At 40.9% G+C, this 21500-nt stretch overlaps 1 protein-coding gene across 1 annotated transcript in view; it reads right to left on the reverse strand.

The window, feature by feature from the left end:
• Nucleotides 1-2632: 2632 nt before the first annotated feature.
• Nucleotides 2633-21500, reverse strand: part of LYPD6 (LY6/PLAUR domain containing 6) — a 129700-nt gene continuing 110832 nt past the window's right edge. The window contains exons 4-5 of the mRNA XM_061438373.1: nucleotides 5137-5267; nucleotides 2633-3050 (exon numbers count right to left, since the gene is read on the reverse strand). Of these exons, the coding sequence (XP_061294357.1) occupies nucleotides 2883-3050; nucleotides 5137-5267 (299 nt within the window). The 3' untranslated portion in view covers nucleotides 2633-2882. The remainder of the gene's footprint in view (nucleotides 3051-5136; nucleotides 5268-21500) is intronic.

A 21500-nucleotide genomic window follows, 5' to 3' on the forward strand; every position in this document is an offset into this window, starting at 1 on the left:
CACCAACTGTAGGGTTTAATGAGATTTAAGGTGGTAGAAAATTCAGATGGATGACTGGTCCTGGACCTTCCACATGAATAGCCCTTCCTTGGCTCCTCGAGGCTGGGGTTGGTGAGTAAACTACTTTCTTTGAAGAGAGTGAAATACCAGCCATTCTATAGGCACATGGGTGCACAAAGCCACACCATGTGGAGTTTGCAGTGACCCCTTGGGCGGCAGGTGAGTTTGCACCATTGCGACCCGGTCCCTCCACACCAGTCAGGGAGGCTTTGGAGAGGCGCCTTCTTACGAAGAACCAAGATTTGGACTTTATCTCTTATTCTAATCACATGCAGTACATGGAGGGTGTCAGTGGAGAGTGACCCATGCATGAAAATGTATTTGTAGGTATATACAACATCAAACTGTCATTGTCTTATGCCATCTTCAGATGTAGGACCAACCTGCCTCCTCTTTGACAGCAAAAGGAATGAATGAAGAAGCTATACCTCACCAACCAAAGAAGAAACACTGTCTGGGGTCACACACAAATGACATCCTGTAGAAGCAGGACTAAACAAATTCCACATATAAGATGAAAAAATACCCATGATGTTAGGCCTGGAAGTTTTCCTAGGGGTGGCAATTCTATCTTCCCTTTCTCTTCCATCCTGCCTCATCCCACATAACCTAAACCAGAAGGAAAAGCTTCTTAGAGCCTCAGTACCTTCATCTGTCAAGTGTAAATACTAGTAACATTCCTTACAGGGTTCTCACAGGGCTTATATGACCCAGCTCACGTAAAGTGCTTAGCCTAGCGTCTGGCACCTAAGAGGTGCTTAGTAAATAAATGTCTTGCTTTCTCTCCCTCTACTTCCCCTACCCCAACTGTAAGCAACATATTGATAAGCCTACCAAACTCAGAATTAAGGCCATTTGATGCAATTAAAATGATTTTGTATCAGAGTTTCTGATGTCAGTTTCCACTTGGTTCCTTCGGGGGTGAGGGGTATCTCATTTTATGAGTTCAAGATCTCTTCCTGTGCAGGGCAGATGGCCCCCAACAACTGTCCTCCTAATCAGTAATGATTCCACCGAAGTCCATGCAAAGATATGCCCCAACCCTGCTGGGAAACTCATACCAGTGATGGTCACCACCTGAATACTTCTCGGACAGCACCACTGAGGAAACCATGAGCAAAAACCCTGAGGCCAACACGTTACTCTTTTTCATAAGTTTTTTCAATACTGATGCAAGTATTATAGGTAACTTTCAACGAACATATATTACAAGCTCTACCACTGTTGAAAAATAGGCATTCTGATTTGATTGTTTTGTTCAGAATAAAGAATCTTTTACAATATACCTTAGTTTCTAGTTGTGCCATACAAAAATAAATATTATATAAGTGATTTATAAGGAAGAAGAAAAAATTGTAACTTGAGGTGCCAAAAAAATAGGAAGGATGGTGAAAGTTTTACCATTTACTTCAAAAGCAATCATCTGAAACCAAGAAAAACTTCTCTCTGGGTTTTTGTACTATTCTCATCATGAACCTACTGGCCCACCTGCTTCTCATCCTGGGATATTACGACTTCTTTCCCTATCAATCTGGAGACAACATAATGCAGAAACCTCTCCCTGAAGTCATGGGGGATTTGGAAGAGAAAGAACAAAGGAGGCTCTTGGGCAGTGTAAATTGCAGATGAAAGGTTTGGCAGAGACACTGACTGGCCACTCACAAACGAATCAATTCCACACGTCTTCCTTTCATTCTGAAATCCTTTCTCTGTCTCGATTAGCCATGCCTGAATAGAAGCTGACGCTTGGAGGAAATAAGCCCATCTTGCTGTCAGCCACTTTGGATAGTATTAGTCCAAGTAGAATCCAGAATTTCATGGAGCAAAATTAGGTGCCAGTCAAGGCTAATCTCACCAATTTTATGAAGGGATAAACAGCCACCTTATGAATGCTAATTCAATTAAGTTGGGAAAAATCCTTTTCCAGCCACCTCTCCTCTCATACAAAAAACCTTATGATTGCCTTTTTTTATCCCATGCAGAAAAAAGGGAGTATGATTCCTATCACTGGGAGAAGAATATTGGGACAATTAGATTGGACAAACTGCTTACTATTTTTCTAGGGACTTAGATCAGAATTGCCAAGGAAACTGTCCATTCATTTGGGAATCAAAGTTTTTAAAACTCTAAAGCTATAAGTGAATTCATGGTTGGACCACCTAAATCAGTGGTCATTGACCTTTCTCCTGAAGAACACAGATCTATATGCGTCCATATAACATACTGGGGCTTCCCAGGTGGCACTAATGGTAAACAATCCACCTGCCAATGCAGGAGACAAGAGACTCAGGTTCAATCCCTGGGTTGCAAAGATCCCCTGGAGTAGGAAATGGCACCCCACTCCAGTATTCTTGCCTAGGAAATTCCATGGACAGAAGAGCCTGGTGGGTTATAGTCCATGGGATCACAAAGCGTTAGACACAACAGAGCGACTGAGCACACACATCTCAGAGGGTCCCAGGACTTCTGTGGTTTGTGCATGTATTGCAAATTAAGAGCCCCAGATCTCAGTAAAAACTATGTTTTTAGATAAATAGTTTTTAGATAAAAAACTATCTCAGAAAAACTATGTTTTGGAGCGCAAACAAATGCTTATGGCATAGAATTCAGACGTTGTTTGGGGGCAGGCTGCTTTGATGAGGTCTTGAAATGACTACATTGAAGCAATGCTTGTTCCTTGTGGTAAGTAGAAGTGCTTGGCTGTGAAGACATCTGGAGTGCTGTGTTTTCACATATGTGACTATTGTCAGGCCAATGCCTCATGCATGACTATGGACCCTCAAGGCCCCCAGGGATTGCTACTACAGGGTGCCTCTGAGCTGCTATAATGTGAGTCCCAACCACACCCACAAGCAGGAAACTATCACGGACATGCAGTGTGGGTGCCCATTCGTCTGATTTATGGGTGATGTTGTAGCAAATGTGGCATCAGTTTCATTTCGGGGGAGCGGCAAGTTACAGATATTTCCTTCACAACAGGAAGTGCAGACCTGAAAGAAAGGAAGAGAAAAAGAAGGGGGATGAGGAGCTGGCAGATGAAGGGGGCAGAGAGTTTTGAAGGAATTGGCTCCTTCACAGCAAGATGCAAATGAAAATTACCTGTTCTACAAAGGAAACACCAACTCTGTGTTTAAGTGGGTGGGATGAAATTTCACCTGGAAGCGTTGTGATCAAAATAAAACCTCCTGCCCAGACTAAACTTCTAGGGATATGCGTTCTGTTTTTCACATCCTACCAAGTGGTTCTTATGGGTTTCCCTTGTGGCTCAGATGGTAATAGAATCTGTGTGCAATGCAGGAAACCCGGGTTCAATCCTGGTGTGGAAGATCCCCCTGGAGAAGGGAATGGCAACCCACTCCATTATTCTAGCCTAGAGAATTCCATGGACTGAGTAGCCTGGCAAGCTACAGTCCACGGGATCGCAAAGAGTCGGACACAACTGAGCACAACATGTGGCTATTATACCATTTTACAGCCTTCCAAGGCCTCAGTTATTCCATCTGTGAAATGGGAATTGTAAAACTTACGTTTGTCAGAGAGGCTCTCTGACTACTTGAGGAAGCTGTTAAGATAGTAATTAATTTGCCACGTTTTCACAGTGAAAGTGAAATGCCTACAACCGAGTTAATTTAAAATTATTTAACTTTCATTAGAACTGTCTGCATAATTATCTCCACTCCCATGGGTAAGTTAAAATTTGAAGGGCTTTCATTTATGCAGTTACTCCTGCTTTATACTGCTTTCCTCATGCAGCATAAGAAAAAAAACCCAAAAGATTATTGACAGAAATTATTTTAGGCCATGGCTCCCAACATACAGTAATCTCAGCTTCAACTGCAAAGTTACTAGAAATGCAAAATCTCACACTTCACCCAAAATTTAGCAATTTAGAATCTGTATTTGAACAAGATCCCCAAGTGATTCACATGCACAGTAATGTTTGAAAAGCTCTTTGATGTTTAATATCTTACACAGTTGTTATCTTAAAGAGATCTGAGTTTGGTCATAGGTGACATGGACTAGGAAGACATGATGTTGAAGAGAGAGACCAAAGGTCAGAAGTGAGTTTGGATTCTTTCTGTCACTAATTCACCTGAGCACATGAATCACTTCTCTGACCTAAAGCTTCCTTCTTGGTAAAGTGTCACCATAATATCTGAAAGCCAAACTTAGCTTGGAGTGGGATAGAGGGGTCTGGTCAAGTAAAACCCTTGGGTTTATGTTTCATATTTCAATTATTATTTATGACCATAATTTCTCAATAAACCAAAAAAAAAAAAAAGAAAAGAATTCCTAGTGTATTTCACAAGTCACTTGAAAACTGAGTGTTGTCTTAGGAGAAAGAAGCCCCCACTAATAGTGAGAGTGGGGGCTGCCTCAAGCCACCAGGAAGGTGGCCCAGTGGGGAGAAAAGGGCAGCCTCCAAGGTCAAGGACTGACATACAAGACCTGTACAGCTAGCTTGGCATGAATGGCGGGAGAGTCAGGGGTGTTCCCCAACTCCAATCCTGAGCCTGGCTGCCCTTCTCTGAGTCTTGCCATTTTCCTTCAAGGCTGCCTTTGAAGTCTGTTCTACACTGAGTGCTTCTGCCAGGGACCAGATGGAGTTTAAGGAAAGTAAACCCACAGGAAACAGCAGGGTCTCCTGTCACCGGCTCAAACAACTCAGGAGCCAATGTCTTAGTGTTAGTCACTCAATCATGTCCGACACTTTGTGACCCCAGGAGCCAGCAGATAACTTCCAAATCATTGTCCCAATAAAGATATGAGCTCCACTTTACAGAAAGTTATCAAAGCTAAATTGCCTTGTCCATCTTCAGTTAAATGAACTTAATAATTTTCAATACTTTCCTGGTGTTGTGTTTATATAATTTATACTGGTTACCCTATACCCTGATATAAGTTTTTATTCTTTTAGCACCAACATGAAAGGAAGCATCTTTTCATAATGGTATGAAGACTGTCAAAAGTCAGCCTACATGGGGGAGTAGGCTCATGGAGCTCATGAGCCCTAGTGGGCATCTGGATAGGAGGAAGCCTGACTATGGTGTCCCGTCATTTGCTTGGTTGCCAGACCTTGTGGCCTTCATGCTCGGAGTCTCTGCAGCCAGTGGACAAGCAGTCTTCCAGTGGAACACAGCGCTTGGTGACAGAGATGCTATTTCCTGTGACTTCCATGGTGTGCTGAGTGTAGCAGTATCTAGTCTCTGTCAATAGGGAAAACAGGTGTTAATTGAGATGGGAAACATTAGCCCAACCTGGATGAAAATGAAACAATAGGAATGTCAACACTAAGATCTAATGGCACCCTGAACATACACTGCGTTAAGTTGATATCCAATCCCAAGACCTCCTTGGAGACATCCACTTCACTGTGACAGAAGAAGACCTTCTGAATAACACTGCTCTCCCATAAAATCCTCATACTCCAAGATCTTGTGGTATTACTCTGTCTTCCAACAAATTTTGCCACTGCCAAACTTTGCCACGGTACTGATTTTTATTTTTAGGGCACGAGAGGTTTGGAGGAATGATTTAGGATGTGGGAATCATATAATTTTCAGGAAGACGAAGGGGTGGAAAGTCCAAAGAAACCAAGGTTAAAAGAAAAAAAGTGAGACAGGTAATGAAGATCTTCAAGGAAAGAAAAGACTACAGCAGAGACTGGGGTGTGTGTGTGTCCATCCAAGTGTGTGTATAAGTGTCCTTATGTGTGTGCCCATATACAAGATTGGGAAACAGCTATTCCCAAGTATGACAGAATGATTAAAAACACACTCATTGTATCTGGAGAAAATGACTTCATCCAAAAGAAAGAACTTCTAGCCTATGAGCACAGTTGAATCCTACAATTCATGACAGGAGAAAACTAATCCAGCAGTAAGAGTCATCTTTCCCCAGGGCGATTTCAGTTTCTTTCCAAAAAGGCAGGTGGACACCATGAAGTGAGTTTTCAGAGTCCCTCTAAACTTAGGAGTCTGAAAACTTGAGATTTCCTCCAAAATTCCATGGAGAATTTTTAAACTTGGAATTTAAAGAATAAAGAAAAATGACTTTGTCAATGTAATTCTTTAAGGCCTCTAGGCAGTGTTCAGCTTTCTAAGCCTGGGATTTAGGAGAATGTTCCTGCTTCACTGTCAGATTGAAAAAAATAATAATAACTCAAGAAATGCCACCGAGCTGTTTTTCATCCATATCTTGGACCCAACTTTGCATGCTTTATACATTTTGGATATTTAGTGGCTAAAATAGAATTATGACCTTCTGTGATATTATTTATTAGGCAATAAAAATTCCCCTCACCAAAGTACTAAAGTCAAGAGAAGAAAGCTCAGGAATTTTAGGCCCAGAGAATGAACTAATACCACACTGACATATTCTGGGGGTCATAAAAATCAGGGGTTTAATATTCTTCCCAGACACCCTCACCCAATAGAATCTGAGTGGCCTGCTTGAGTCTTGCTAAGGGTAAAAACGTGTCCAACATCGGTGTGGGTACCTGCATTGAGTCTGTGTCAATGCCCTCCCCCAAGGGCTGTTCTCACACTGCACCCAACCAGAATTTCATCATTTGGGACCAGGTCAGGGAAGTTCCTAGTCCCAGGTCAGGGAAGCTCAGGATCTGGGGGCTCTTTGGAGTAAGTAAAACTAAGGTCACCCTATGAGCTCACAAGAAAATCTGAAAGTTTTGCAGCTGGCGATGGTTCTCTCAAAGTTCTAAAATATTTTAAAATTGAAATGGTTGCTTTTCTGATGAAGAGGAAGTGGCATGATTTTTTACTTATTTTTTAAGCCTTTAGTAGTGTTTAACAAATGGAAGCCAGTGCCCTGAGAGGTTTACCGCATCTTCCAAAGAGGACTGGCTTACTTTAGTACCAGACTTGGATGTTTATGGCCATGTTAATAGATGCCTTTCTCAGCCCCTACCCCAACTTTTAGACATTCAAGAAAGCAATAAAAACAGGAATGTTCTTATCTTCTGTCTCTTCTTCCCACAGACAACCAGGAACAGCTGCCAGAGGTTTTATTGCTCCACATGTAAATCTGAGCAGATAAGATCATACATTTATGGACTAAGTAAATCATTACATGGTTTCAGTTTGGGAAACTAGGTTTTGTCCCTCAAGTATCGAATTATCTTGTTTTAAGGAAGCCTTAAAATAACAATGGGTAAACTTCATATTACTACTTTTTGTTCATATTTTTATATCTATAACAAACTCTTTTAATTTATTAACTGGAATAATTAAATGAAAGTAGAGACAATTGATGAACCTGTTTGTTTTTTTTTCAGGACAATATGCAAAAGCCCAATATGTAATAAGCCAATTCTTGCCATTCTGTGGGGAAAATGGTGATCAGTGATGAGACTGGTTAAGAATTGTTTTCTTACATGTCAACAAGTCCAATCCATAAAACAAAGATACATTGAGAACACCCCATTACTTGTAGCCATAGAGACTTCAGATATGAAGTGTGAATCCCTTGGAAATATCCATTCTTAAAACACGAAATCCAAGGTGAATTGTGAAATGTTAAAAACCTATATGCAGGTCAGGAAGCAACAGTTAGAACTGGACATGGAACAACAGACTGGTTCCAAATAGGAAAAGGAGTACATCAAGGCTGTATATTGTCACCCTGCTTATTTAACTTACATGCAGAGTACATCATGAGCAATGCTGGGCTGGAAGAAGCACAAGCTGGAATCAAGATTGCTGGGAGAAATATCAATAACCTCAGATATGCAGATGACACCACCCTTGTGGCAGAAAGTGAAGAGGAACTAAAGAGCCTCTTGATGAAGGTGAAAGCGGAGAGTGAAAAAGTTGGCTTAAAGCTCAACATTCAGAAAACGAAGATCATGGCATCTGGTCCCATCACTTCATGGGAAATAGATGAGGAAACAGTGGAAACAGTGTCAGACTTTATTTTTTTGCTACAATCACTGCAGATGGTGATTGTAGCCATGAAATTAAAAGACGCTTACTCCTTGGAAGGAAAGTTATGACCAACCTAGATAGCATATTCAAAAGCAGAGACATTACTTTGCCAGCAAAGGTCTGTCTAGTCAAGGCTATGGTTTTTCCAGTGGTCATGTATGGATGTGAGAGTTGGACTATGAAGAAAGCTGAGCATCAAAGAATTGATGCTTTTGAACTGTGGTGTTGGAAAAGACTCTTGAGAGTCCCTTGGACTGCAAGGAGATCCAACCAGTCCATTCTAAAGGAGATCAGTCCTGGGTGTTCTTTGGAAGGACTGATGCTAAAGCTGAAACTCCAGTACTTTGGCCACCTCATGTGAAGAGTTGACTCACTGGAAAAGACTCTGATGCTGGGAGGAATTGGGGGTAGGAGGAGAAGGAGACAACAGAGGATGAGATGGCTGGATGGCATCACCGACTCAATGGATGTGAGTTTGAGTGAACTCCGGGAGTTGGTGATGGACAGGGAGGCCTGGCGTGCTGCAATTCATGGGGTCGCAAAGAGTCGGACACGACTGAGCGACTGAACTGAACTGAACTGAACTGAGTGTGGAAAAGGATTCGGGAGTTAAATAAGTGTTGGAAATGCTCAAAGTTGAACAGCTTTCTTTAGTGGATAACTTATGAAAGCCTTGAATTTATATCGCGATCTCCAAGGAGCGAAGGGTGGGCAAGCAGGCAGAATTTCCCAAGCAGAACTAGGTGGACCACATGTGACTTATCACTGGATGGTAGGATTGATAAAAATTCAGCCCCAGAGCCCTGCTCTCTATGCATTTTGAATAATCCTTGGGTTAGTAATGAGGTTACATGAGAATCAAGCCTGCTGATAACTTCACAGTAAAAGGATTTCAAAGACTTTTATCTAAAAGATAAAAGATGGATTTGAATTTCTACCAGGTTAGTTTCAGCCTCTAAAATCTCGTATTCCAAAACTGCATGGAATTCCCAGAGGTGGTGAAACAAAAGTCTTTTACTATGATACTCAAAGGCATTCAGCTAAAATCAGAAGTGGGTAAGAGAACTTGATCAACTACAGGAAAACACAAAATATAATTTTTATGAAATTCACACACACACAGTCTCTTACAGTAGCATAAAGTTGGGTTATGTATTTTAGTACACCCTGCCAATCCATTTCTTTAATTTTACATTTAATGTAATTATTTATATGGTAGCACTTAGTTCTGCCATTTAAATTTTTCTTTTCTGTTTGTTCTGCTTTGTGTTTGCTTGTTCTGTCTATTTTCTTTTTCCTCCATTCCTGTGAACACTTTCTAGAATTCCATTTTGATTTTTCTACAGTGTTTTTGGATGTATCTCTTTTTATAGCTTTTTTTTTTTTAAGTGGTTGCTCAGGTATTGTTACACACATAACTTATCACAGTCTGCTGGCATCATTTTATCAGTTCAAGTGAAGCATAGCAATCTTCCCTCTGTTCATGTCTTATTACCCTCTCTTGTTTGTAAGATAATTGTCTTCTATAATCCCTTACATACATTTAGAACCACATGAGACAGCACTACAAATTTTGCTTCAACCATCAAACATAATTTAGAAAACTCAAGAGTAGAAGTATGGTCATATCGTACTATCAAAGACATATTTTCGCTTACCATGTTTTTTCTTCCTTTCTGATATTCCAAGTTTCCTTCTTTCATCATTTTCTTTCTGTATAGAGAAGTTACTTTGGCCATTCCTTTAGAGTAGGTCTGCTGGTGAGAAAGTTTCTTTGTTTTCTTTCATCTGAGAATGTCTTATTTCCCCTGTCTTTCCCAAACAAAATTTTCTCTGGATATGGGATTCTGCATTATTTCTTTTCTAATGCCTGAAAAACGTTGTGCCATTTCCTTCCATCCTCAATGGTTTCTGATGAGAACTTCTGTCAAATAATTTTTCCCTGACAAGGTGTTTTTTCTCTCTTCATCTTTCAGTATTTTTCTTTTAGTTTCAGAAGTTTGACTTATGTGTCTTTGTGTAGATTTCTTTAGTTTTATCCTCTTTGGCGTTCACTCAAGTTCTCAAATCTGCAGGATTTCATCTTTAGCTAAATTTGGAAAGTTTCATCCATAATTCTTTGAGTACTTTTTTTAGCTCTGCCCTTTTTCTACCTTTCTGAGACTCTAATGACACATTGTTAAATCTTTTGTTATACTCCCGCAGATCCCTGAGGCTCTGTTTTGGGAGGGAATTTTTTTTTTTTTCCTCTCTGTTATTCAGAATTTGGTAATTTCTATTGTTCCACCTTCCAGTTCACTGATTCTTTCCTCTGTTTCTTCCATTCTACTGATAAGCTCATCCACGCTGTTTTAATTTCAGCTATAGTATTAACCGTTTTGAAATTTCCATTTGGTTCTTCTTTATTTATTTTTTTTTTTTTATACCCTATTCCCATTTTCCTTACCCCTTAGGGATCTAACTTAGTGTATTTAATATTGACACTTTAATTTGTAAAATGTCTTTACAAAATGTGAGTTGATGTTTTATGTGCATTTCTTTTTTTTTTTTTTCCTCCAATTTTATTTTATTTTTAAACTTTACATAATTGTATTAGTTTTGCCAAATATCAAATGAATCCGCCACAGGTATACATGTGTTCCCATCCCGAACCCTCCTCCCTCCTCCCTCCCCATACCATCCCTCTGGGCCGTCCCAGTGCACCAGCCCCAAGCATCCAGCATCATGCATCGAACCTGGACTGGCAACTCGTTTCCCACATGATACTTTACATGTTTCATTGCCATTCTCCCAAATCTTCCCACCCTCTCCCTCTCCCACTGGTTCTTCTTTATATTTTCTTTTTTTTTGGCTGAGATTTTATTTCTCATTTGTTTCAAGTGTGTTTGTATTTGTTCATTGAAACATTTTTGTTATGGTTACTTTAAATCTTTATTAGCTAATTCAAACATCTTTGTAGCTATCTCATTACTCAGTTCAGTTCAGTCACTCAGTCATGTTGGACTCTGTGACCCCACAGACTGTAGCACACCAGACTTCCCTGTCCATCACCAATTTCGGGAGCTTACTCAAACTCATGTCCATCACATCAGTAATGCCATCCAACCATCTCATCCTCTGTTGTCCCCTTTTCCTCCCACCTTCATTCTCTCCCAGCATCAGGGTCTCTTCCAATGAGTCATTTTTTCTTATCAGGTGGCCAAAGTGTTGAAGTTTCAGCTTCAGTATCAGTCCTTCCAATGAATATTCAGGACTGATTTCCTTTAGGATGAACTGGTTGGATCTCCTTGCAGTCCAAGGGACTCTCAAGAGTTTTCTCCAACAACACAGTTCAAAAGCATCAATTCTTCAGCACTCAGCTTTCTTTGGGAGAAGGCAATGGCACCCCACTGGGACATGACTGAGCAACTTCACTTTCACTTTTCACTTTCATGCATTGGAGGAGGAAATGGCAATCCACTCCAGTGTTCTTGCCTGGAGAATACCAGGGACGGCAGGGCCTGGTGGGCTGCCGTCTATGGGGTTGCACAGAGTCAGACACGACTGAAGCGACTTAGCAGCAGCAGCAGCAGCAGCAGCTGCAGCAGCTTTCTTTATAGTCCAACTCTCACACCCATACATGACTACGGGAAAAACCATAGCTTTGACTAGACAAAGCTTTGTTGGTAAAGTAATATCTCTGCTTTTTAATATGCTGTCTAGGTTGGTCATAGCTTTTCTTCCAAGGAGCAAGTGTCTTTTAATTTCATGGCTGCAGTCACCATCTGCAGAGATTTTGGAGCCCAATAAAATAAAGTCTCTCACTGTTTTCATTGTTCCCCATCTATTTGTCATGAAGTGATGGGACTGGATGTTAGTATCTATTAATTGTCATTTTTCATTTTGTTTGAGATCTTCCTGGTATGACAAGTGATTTTTTTTATTGAAACCTAGACATTTTGGTATTATAACATTTCAGATCTTATTTAAACCTTATGTTTTAGCTAACTTCCTCTGACTCAGTCCCAGTAGGGGGAGGGGGTCTGCAGCCTCATTATTACTGGCTAGCAGTCAAGTCCAGGCTCCCTACTGTCTCCTTTCACAACTGAGAGTGCTCTCCTCATTACTTCTGGGTGGGATTTCCAGCTCCCCACTAGGTCTCCTATGATACCTTCTTGGCTAAGAGTGGTAGGAGTGCCTTGTTAATGATTCCCACATGGCCTCAACTGATGCCACTCTACTAATGGGAGTCTGGCCTTATTACCACACACTCCCTAGTGGAGTCCTGACTCTCCACTTGGCCTCCTCTCACATAGTCCCAACAGGGACTGGGGGGAAGAACAACGTCATTACTGTTGGATAAGGGTAGAAGCCCAGGTCCCAGACATGGTCTGTACTGACACCATGGGGGAGGCCTCATTACCACCCAAGGGGAATCTCAGGGGAGGTTAGTATGTCTCATTACAGCTTGTTCATGGTGGAAGTCTAAGCCTTTGTTACCATGGGGGTGGTGGTAACCTACAACTGATCTCTGTGGTATTCGGCTGGAGTGGTTATTGTCTAGATTTCTGTTCTTTCCAGGCTGCCTCCTTCTTGGTCCTTTGGCTACAGAGAGATTACTTTTGTTGGAGTTTATTATTTTGGTGCCTGTGGTATTTCCAGGTTTCCAGCTTTGTCATCTCCAAGTCTGGAATGTATAGGACAAAAACAAAACCCAGAGAACTCACCTTCTTGGGTCATGAGGACCTTAGCTAATCTGCCTTTTTCTCTCTTTCTTTTCACCAATATATATAATGTTCAGGAATTTAGTTGTACTTAGCAGGAGGAATAGAAAAATACATCTGCTCTGTCTTTCCAAAAATCCTCAACATTTCTGACATTTTGAGTTAGCTAGTTCTGGGTTGGGAGACTAACTTGTACAATGTAGTATATTTATCAGCATCTGCGGCCCCTTCTTCCGAGATGCCAGTAGCATCCCCAACTGTGATGACCAAAAATGTTTCCATACATTAGTAAATGTCCTCTGAGGGGCAAAACCACTCTCAGTTATGATAAACTGTTCAAGATTACAATCTTCTTGAGATTAAGGTGCATTCTTGAGTATGTTGGCATTCCCCACCCCCACTCCAATATACAGCACAGGACCTTGCATAATATAACAGGTGCTTAATGTATTAAGAATATAGGTGGATGGGTGGAAAGAATATATATATATATATATATATATATATATATATATATATATATATATATATCTGGTCTCTTCAACTCAAGGTTGAACCAAATCAACTCTTTAACTTAGTTCTATGGTATCTATTGGAGAAGGCAGTGGCACCCCACTCCAGTACTCTTGCCTGGAAAATCCCATGGACGGAGGAGCCTGGTAGGCCACAGTCCATGGGGTCGCTAAGGGTCGGGCACGACTGAACGACTTCACTTTCACTTTTCACTTTCATGCATTGGAGAAGGAAATGGCAACCCATTCCAGTGTTCTTGCCTGGAGAATCCCAGGGATGGGGGAGCCTGGTGGGCTGCCGTCTATGGGGTCACACAGAGTCGGACACGACTGAAGCAACTTAGCGACTTAGCAACGATATCTATAACATCTATTCCATTTCTGTAGTTTGAGTGAGCTCTTCAAATTTGAAAGTGAAATAATAGTATATTTCAATCAGAAGCACAACCTTCACGTAGTATAACTGCTTTGGGAAATCGCTTGCCAGGATTTACTAAATCTAAACTTATGCATATCTTAGGAATCAGTAATCCACCCTTAGATATACATCCAACAAAATACTAGAATGTTCATGGAAAAGTTATTTATACAAAAAAAAAAAAACTGGAAACTACAAAAATGCCCAGTGGTAGAATGAATAAGTTATGGCATATACTCACACAGCAATGAGAATGAATTGCCTAGAAGTAGACCTAACAAAATGAATGAATCTCCCATAATATTGAGTGAAATAACTCAGATACAAGATGGTATATACTGTATGATTCCACTCCTATTAAAAGACTTGATAAGAAACAAAACCAATCTATGCTATTGGAAATCAGGAGGATAATTTCCTTAGTTTTCTAGGGTTGCCATAGTAAAGTAGCACAGTCTGGGGATCTTAAACCACAGAAATTTATTTTCTCACAGGTCTAGAGGCTAAACGTCCAACATCAAGATGTCTGCAAGGTTAATTTCTTCTGAGGCCTCTTTACCTTTCTTATAGATGATCACCTTCTCTCTATATCTTTACATGGTCTTCCCTTTGCATATTTGTGCCCTAATCTGTTCTTATAAGGACGCTAGTCATATTGGGTTAGAACCTACCCCAATAACACCTTCAAATACAGTTTCGTTTGGGGGTACTGGAATGAATTTGTGGACGGCATAATTCAGCCCATAACAGGGCCCTTGGTGGTAGGGACAGTGACTGAAATCAGACATGCTAGAATGTACTGGGGTGTGGAATACGGTCAATTTCTTAATCTGGGTGCCACGCACATGGTAAGATCAGTTTGTAAAAATTCATCATGCTGTTCACTATTCTGTATGGATATCTCAATTTTAAGTTCCGTTAAATGAAAATGAAAGAAAAAAAGAATCCACGATGAAGGAAAATAGACTTACGAGAAAGATGAACTACAAATGAGTTGCAGATAAGCTGAATTATTTAAGGTGTACCCTAATTAGGAATGTTCACATGCTCTCCTCTGGTGTCCAGGAATCTGATTAATCTCATGGCTTTCCTAGTCCTATCAACTGCTATCCACAGGCCTGTAAAAATACACTGTTTTCTTTTTCAAAGTAAGACATGTCTCAAGGCAGAAAGGAAAAGTAAATAAGTACTTTTCAACCAGATTGAGTCATAACTGCTCTCCTTTACCCTGCAGTCAGCATCTCTTGAAGAAACTACTAAACGGTTACTTCTCTCATTTTTAAAAACACCATCCACAGTTCTTAAGGACAAGTGACACTCTTCAGGAATCTCTGCTTTAAAGCAAATCCCTGAAACTCAGAGAGCGATGCATTTATCTCCAACAAAGACTTAAGAAGGTGACTGAAAAGGATGCAACATGAGTGAGGATAAACAGAACTTTATGGTGGACAGTAGGTAAAATCAAAGCGAAACGCAAAAGCATCAAATCAGTGCTTCCTATCTGAGGCAATTCTGTTAACAGAAAATATTTCGGAAAAAACACTGAGTTGGAGTAGGTCAGATACTCTTAGTTCAGTTCAGTCGCTCAGTCGTGTCTGACTCTTTGTAACCCCATGGAATGCACCACACCAGGCTTCCCTGTCCGTCACCAACTCCTGGAGGTTACTCAAGTCCATGTCCATAGAGTTCGTGATACCATCCAACCATCTCATCTTATGTCGTCCCCTTCTCCTCCTGCCTTCAATATTTCCCAGCATCAGGGTCTTTTCTAATGAATCAATTCTCCGCATCAGGTGGCCAAAGTATTGGAGTTTCAGCTTCAGCATCACTCCTTCCAATGAATCTTCAGGGCTATTTCCTTTAGAATTGACTGGTTTGATGTCCTTGCAGTCCAAGGGATTCTCAAGAGTCTTCTCCAACACCACAGTTCAAAAGCATCAATTCTTTGGAGCTCAGCTTTCTTTCTAGTCCAACTCTCACATCCATACATGACTACTGGAAAAACCATAGCTTTGACTACACAGACCTTTGTTGGTAAAGTAATGTCTCTGCTTTTTAATACAGTCTTAGTTTTCTGAATGTTGAGTTTTAAGCCAACTTTTTCACTCTCCTCTTTCACTTTCATCAAGGGGCCCTTTAGTTCTTCTTCACTTTCTGAAGAAGGGTGGTGTCATCTGCATATCTGAGGTTATTGATATTTCTCCTGGCAATCTTGATTCCAGCTTGTGCTTCATCAAACCCAGCATTTCTCATGATGTACTCTCAGTTCAGTTCAATTCAGTTGCTCAGTCGTGTCCGACTCTTTGCAACCCCATGAATCGCAGCATGCCAGGCCTCCCTGTCCATCACCAACTCCCAGAGTTCACTCAGACTTCACGACCATCGAGTCAGTGATGCCATCCAGCCATCTCATCCTCTGTTGTCCCCTTCTCCTCCTGCCCCCAATCCCTCCCAGCATCAGAGTCTTTTCCAATGAGTCAACTCTTTGCATCAGGTGGCCAAAGTACTGGAGTTTCAGCTTTAGCATCATTCCTTCCAAAGAAATCCCAGGGCTGATCTCCTTCAGAATGGACTGGTTGGATCTCCTTGCAGTCCAAGGGACTCTCAAGAGTCTTCTCCAACACCACAGTTCAAAAGCATCAATTCTTCGGTGCTCAGCCTTCTTCACAGTCCAACTCTCACATCCATACACGATCACAGGAAAAATCATAGCCTTGACTAGACTGACCTTTGTTGGCAAAGTAATATCTCTGCTTTTGAATATGCTATCTAGGTTGGTCATAACTTTCCTTCCAAGGAGCAAGCGTCTTTTAATTTCATGGCTACAATCACCATCTGCAGTGATTTTGGAGCCCAGAAAAATAAAGTCTGACACTGTTTCCACTGTTTCCCCATTTATTTCCCATGAAGTGATGGGACTGGATGCCATAATCTTCGTTTTCTGAATGTTGAGCTTTAAGCCAACTTTTTCACTCTCTACTTTCACTTTCATCAAGAGGCTTTTGAGTTCCTCTTCACTTTCTGCCATAAGGGTGGTGTCATCTGCATATCCGAGGTTATTGATATTTCTCCCAGCAATCTTGATTCCAGCTTGTGCTTCTTCCAGCCCAGCATTTCTCATGATGTACTCTGCATATAAGTTAAAGAAGCAGGGTGACAATATACAGCCTTGACGTACTCCTTTTCCTATTTGGAACCAGTCTGTTGTTCCATGTCCAGTTCTAACTGTTGCTTCCTGACCTGCATATAGATTTCTCAAGAGGCAGGTCAGGTGGTCTGGTATTCCCATCTCTTTCAGAATTTTCCACAGTTTATTGTGATCCACACAGTCAAAGGCTTTGGCATAGTCAATAAAGCAGAAATAGATGTTTTTCTGGAACTCTCTTGCTTTATCCATGATCCAGCAGATGTTGGCAATTTGATCTCTGGTTCCTCTGGCTTTTCTAAAATCAGCTTGAACATCTGGAAGTTCACGGTTCACGTATTGCTGAAGCCTGGCTTGGAGAATTTTGAGCATTACTTTACTAGCATGTGAGATGAGTGCAATTGTGTGGTAGTTTGAGCATTCTTTGGCATTGCCTTTCTTTGGGATTGGAATGAAAACTGACCTTTTCCAGTCCTGTGGCCACTGCTGAGTTTTACAAATTTGCTGGCATATTGAGTGCAGCACTTTCACAGCATCATCTTTCAGGATTTGGAATAGCTCAACTGGAATTCCATCACCTCCACTAGCTTTGTTCGTAGTGATGCTTTCTAAGGCCCACTTGACTCACATTCCAGGATGTCTGGCTCTAGGTCAGTGATCACACCATCGTGATTATCTAGGTCGTGAAGATCTTTTTTGTACAGTTCTTCTGTGTATTCTTGCCACCTCTTCTTCATATCTTCTGCTTCTGTTAGGTCCATACCATTTCTGTCCTTTATCGAGCCCATCTTTGCATGAAATGTTCCCTTGGTGTCTCTAATTTTCTTGAAGAGATCCCTAGTCTTTCCCATTCTGTTGTTTTCCTCTATTTCTTTGCATTGATCGCTGAGGAAGGCTTTCTTATCTCTTCTTGCTATCTTTGGAACTTAGCGTTCAGATGCTTATATCTTTCCTTTTCTCCTTTGCTTTTCGCTTTTCTTCTTTTCACAGCTATTTGTAAGGCCTCCCCAGACAGCCATTTTGCTTTTTTGCATTTCTTTTCCATGGGGATGGTCTTGATCCCTGTCTCCTGTACAATGTCATGAAGCTCATTCCATATTTCATCAGGCACTCTATCTATCAGATCTAGGCCCTTAAATCTATTTCTCACTTCCACTGTATAATCATAAGGGATTTGATTTAGGTCATACCTGAATGGTCTAGTAGTTTTCCCTACTTTCTTCAATTTAAGTCTGAATTTGGCAATAAGAAGTTCATGATCTGAGCCACAGTCAGCTCCTTGTCTTGTTTTTGTTGACTGTATAGAGCTTCTCCATCTTTGGCTGCAAAGAATATAATCAATCTGATTTCGGTGTTGACCATTTGGTGATGTCCATGTGTAGAGTCTTCTCTTGTGTTGTTGGAAGAGGGTACTCTGCATATAAGTTAAATAAGCAGGGTGAGAGTATACAGCCTTGATGTACTCTTTTTGCGATTTGGAATCAGTCCGTTGTTCCATGTCCAGTTCTAACTGTTTCTTCTTGACCTGCATACAGATTTCTCAGGAGGCAGGTCAGGTGGCCTGGTATTCCCATCTCTTGAAGAATTTTCCACAGTTTGTTGTGATCCACACAGTCGAAGACTTTGGCGTAGTCAATGAAGCAAAAGTAGATGTTTTTCTGGAACTGTATTGCTTTTTTGATGATCCAGCAGATGTTGGCAATTTGATCTCTTGTTACTTTGCCTTTTATAAACCCAGCTTGAACATCTGGAATTTCACAGTTCACGGTTCACATACTGTTGAAACCTGGCTTGGAGAATTTTGAGCATTACTTTGCTAGTGTGTGAGATGAGTGCAATTATGTGGTTGTTTAAACATTCTTTGGTATTGCCCCTTCTTTGGGACTGGAATGAAAACTGCCCTTTTCCAGTTCTGTGGCCACTGCTGAGATTTCCAAGTTTGCTGGCATATTGAGTGCAGCACTTTCATAGCATCATCTTTTAGGATTTGAAATAGCTCAACTGGAATTCCATCACCTCCACTAGCTTTGTTCATAGTGATGTTTCCTAAGGCCCACTTGACTTCACATTCCAGGATGTCTGATTCTAGGTGAGTGATCCCACCATCATGGTTATCTAGGTCATGAAGATCTTTTTTTGTATAGTTCTTCTGTGTATTCTTGTCACCTTTTCTTAATATCTTCTGCTTCTGTTAGGTCCATACTATTTCTGTCCTTTATTGTGCCCATCTTTTCATGAAATTTTCCCTTGGTGTCTCTAATTTTCTTGAAGAGATCTCTAGTCTTTCCCATTCTATTGTTTTCCTCTATTTCTTTGCATTGATCGCTGAGTTAGGCTTTCTTATTTCTCCTTTCTTTGGAACTCTGCATTCAAATGGGTATATCTTTCCTTTTCTCCTTTGCCTTTCACTTCTCTTCTTTTCATAGCTGTTTGTAAGGCCTCCTCAGACAAGCATTTTGCCTTTTTGCATTTCTTTTTCTTGGGGATGGTCTCGATCACTGCAGCCTGCACTTTGTCACAAACCTCTGTTCAGAGTTCTTAAGTGACTCTGTCTATCAGATCTAATCCCTTGAATCTATTTGTCACTTCCATTGTATAATCATAAGGGATTTGATATAGGTCATACCTGAGTGGTCTAGTGGTTTTCCCTATTTTCTTCAATTTAAGTCTGAATTTTGCAATAAGGAGTTCATGATCTGAGCCATAGTCAGCTCCCAGCCTTGTTTTTGCTGATTGTATAGAGCTTCTCCATCTTTGGCTACAAAGAATATAATCAATCTGATTTTCAGTTTGACCTCAGATGTTCTAAGGGTACAAAAAAAAAAAATCTTGCTTATGCTGATAGCAGAACTTTTGGTTAAAAAGTTGCTGGAAAGTTGTAATTGAAGAGTGATTTTGAGAATTCCAATGCCACCTGAGATGAACCAAGAAATGGTAGCATAAAACTAAAATAGCTGGATAATATTAAAACAACAACCGAAATCTTGTGAAAGCATAGGTGAGCTACCAAGGCAGAGAGGATTTGATGAGTAAGATACCAGCTAAACCAACAATGCATTAAGCTTCACCTGACACTCTATACCTATTCTGCCCTCGAGGCATTTGCTAATACACAGGTGAAGAGGCTGAGAAGCCAGGCAGAAAACCCTGCTGGGAGATGGAGAAGCTAAGCAGAGCCTTTGTCTTAATTGGGAGGCACAAACAGGAATGCAGAAGGAGCCGGGCAGCCAGGAGACAAGGGAGTACAGAGGAGGGAGACTGACAGTCTTGGTATAGAATTATAGGTTGGCAGTTATGTACTTCCAGTGCTTTAGGAAATGTCATTCCATCCACTTCTAGCTTCTATTGTTTCTGTCCATATTAAGTGTTGGCAAGGTTGTGCAGCAACTGGCACTCTCACACATTGCTGGAGAGGCTGAAATTGCTACAGTGACTCTGGAAACTATTAGGCAAAATCCAGGAAAGCCAAAGCATGAGTACCGTGTGCCCAGCAACCCCATCTCCTGGGATAGACCTGGTGGAAATGCATATACAGGTGCACCAAAAGACACATGCAAAAATGCTGTGCACGGAAGCAGTCCAGATGCCTACCAACAGTGCAATGGATGGGTTTTGGTACATTCATAGAACGATCTACTGTGCTTCTGTGAGAAAGAATGACTGCTGCTCACAAAAACACAGATGGATTTCACATACAGAAGGTGGGAAAGAAAGGCCATTCTGTATGGTTCCATTTATATAAAACGGCACAACACTCACAACTGTATTACCTGTGGGAGATGGACAGCAATGACTGAGGATCCTCAGTGGCCTTCTGGGCCACTATGACTTCTGTGAGTTAACATGAACAGCAGATACATTGCATGTTCATGCTGTGAAAATTCAACAAACTGCATTCTATGCACTTTCCAGAATGTATGTTAAACTAATTTTTTAAAGTTTGTTTTTAAAACAAGAATAGAAATGCAGACATATATATAGAACAGATGTGTGGACACAAAGGGCAAGGGGAGGGTGAGATGAATTGGGAGATTAGGTCTGACATAAATACACTGTCATGTGTGAAATAGCTAGCTAGTGGGAAGCTGTTTCACAGCACAGGGAGCTCAGCTTGGTGCTCTGCAATGACCGAGAAGGGTAGGATGGGGAAATGGGAGGGAGGCTCAAGAGGAAACCCATCTGTATACATATAGCCAACATACTTCATTGTACAGAAGACACTAACACAACAATGCAAAGTAATTACACTGCAATAAAAAAAGGTGTTTTTTTTTTATTTAAAAGGATGAAATCTAAGACTTTCATTAAGCAATATGAAAACATAGATCACCTGAACACTACCTCATTACATAGCAGCCAGAAGTGTTGGATAACAGATAACCAATACCTTTTGTAAATGTACAAATGAACTCTCCAGGAAGCTAGGGAAACCCCAGGAGCCAACACAGAAAAGCACTGAATTCTCTACACTGGTGGGAGATGGGAGGGCTAAGAGATGAAAGGTAAGAAGATGCAAAGCCTTGGGTCCTCAAGGGGTGTAGAGGTACAGACTCCTGCATAAGGGCAGGAACCCTGAAGGGCTATGTCCTATGAATAAGACTGTCTGAAAGAGAGAAAAAAAAAAAAAATCCACCGTTAAGTAAACAGAAAGACTGTCTGTCTAGCCTGGGCTCGATCTGAAAAAAGTTGACCATAAGGAAGACTTTCCTGAAAATCTGT

The sequence above is a fragment of the Bos javanicus genome, chromosome 2 (assembly GCF_032452875.1).
Source record: "Bos javanicus breed banteng chromosome 2, ARS-OSU_banteng_1.0, whole genome shotgun sequence".
Classification (NCBI taxonomy): domain Eukaryota; kingdom Metazoa; phylum Chordata; class Mammalia; order Artiodactyla; family Bovidae; genus Bos; species Bos javanicus.